Here is a 443-nt window from a genome sequence, read left to right on the forward strand (position 1 = left end):
GGATGCGCGAGTACAAGGTGGTGGTGCTGGGCTCGGGCGGGGTGGGGAAGTCGGCGCTCACGGTGCAGTTCGTGACCGGCACCTTCATCGAGAAGTACGACCCCACCATTGAGGACTTCTACCGCAAGGAGATCGAGGTGGACGCCTCCCCCTCCGTGCTGGAGATCCTGGACACGGCGGGCACCGAGCAGTTCGCCTCCATGCGGGACCTCTACATCAAGAACGGGCAGGGCTTCATCCTGGTCTACAGCCTGGTGAACCAGCAGAGCTTCCAGGACATCAAGCCCATGCGGGACCAGATCATCCGCGTGAAGAGGTACGAGCGGGTGCCCATGATCCTGGTGGGCAACAAGGTGGACCTGGAGGGCGAGCGGGAGGTCTCCTTCGGGGAGGGCAAAGCCCTGGCCGAGGAGTGGAGCTGCCCCTTCATGGAGACCTCGGCC

At 64.1% G+C, this 443-nt stretch overlaps 1 protein-coding gene across 3 annotated transcripts in view; it reads left to right on the plus strand.

Annotated features, from left to right (window-relative positions):
- Nucleotides 1-2: 2 nt before the first annotated feature.
- RAP2A (RAP2A, member of RAS oncogene family) overlaps nucleotides 3-443 on the plus strand; it is a 30,089-nt gene continuing 29,648 nt past the window's right edge. Inside the window, exons 1-2 of one of the 3 annotated variants that reach the window (XM_009891743.1) lie at nucleotides 3-137; nucleotides 189-316. In XM_009891743.1, the coding sequence (XP_009890045.1) occupies nucleotides 3-137; nucleotides 189-316 (263 nt within the window). Of the gene's footprint in view, nucleotides 317-443 lie in introns of all 3 variants that reach the window. The other 2 variants (XM_009891751.1, XM_009891735.1) reach the window with 2 other exon arrangements.

This window comes from Charadrius vociferus, unplaced genomic scaffold (assembly GCF_000708025.1).
Source record: "Charadrius vociferus isolate BGI_N301 unplaced genomic scaffold, ASM70802v2 scaffold110, whole genome shotgun sequence".
NCBI lineage: Eukaryota > Metazoa > Chordata > Aves > Charadriiformes > Charadriidae > Charadrius > Charadrius vociferus.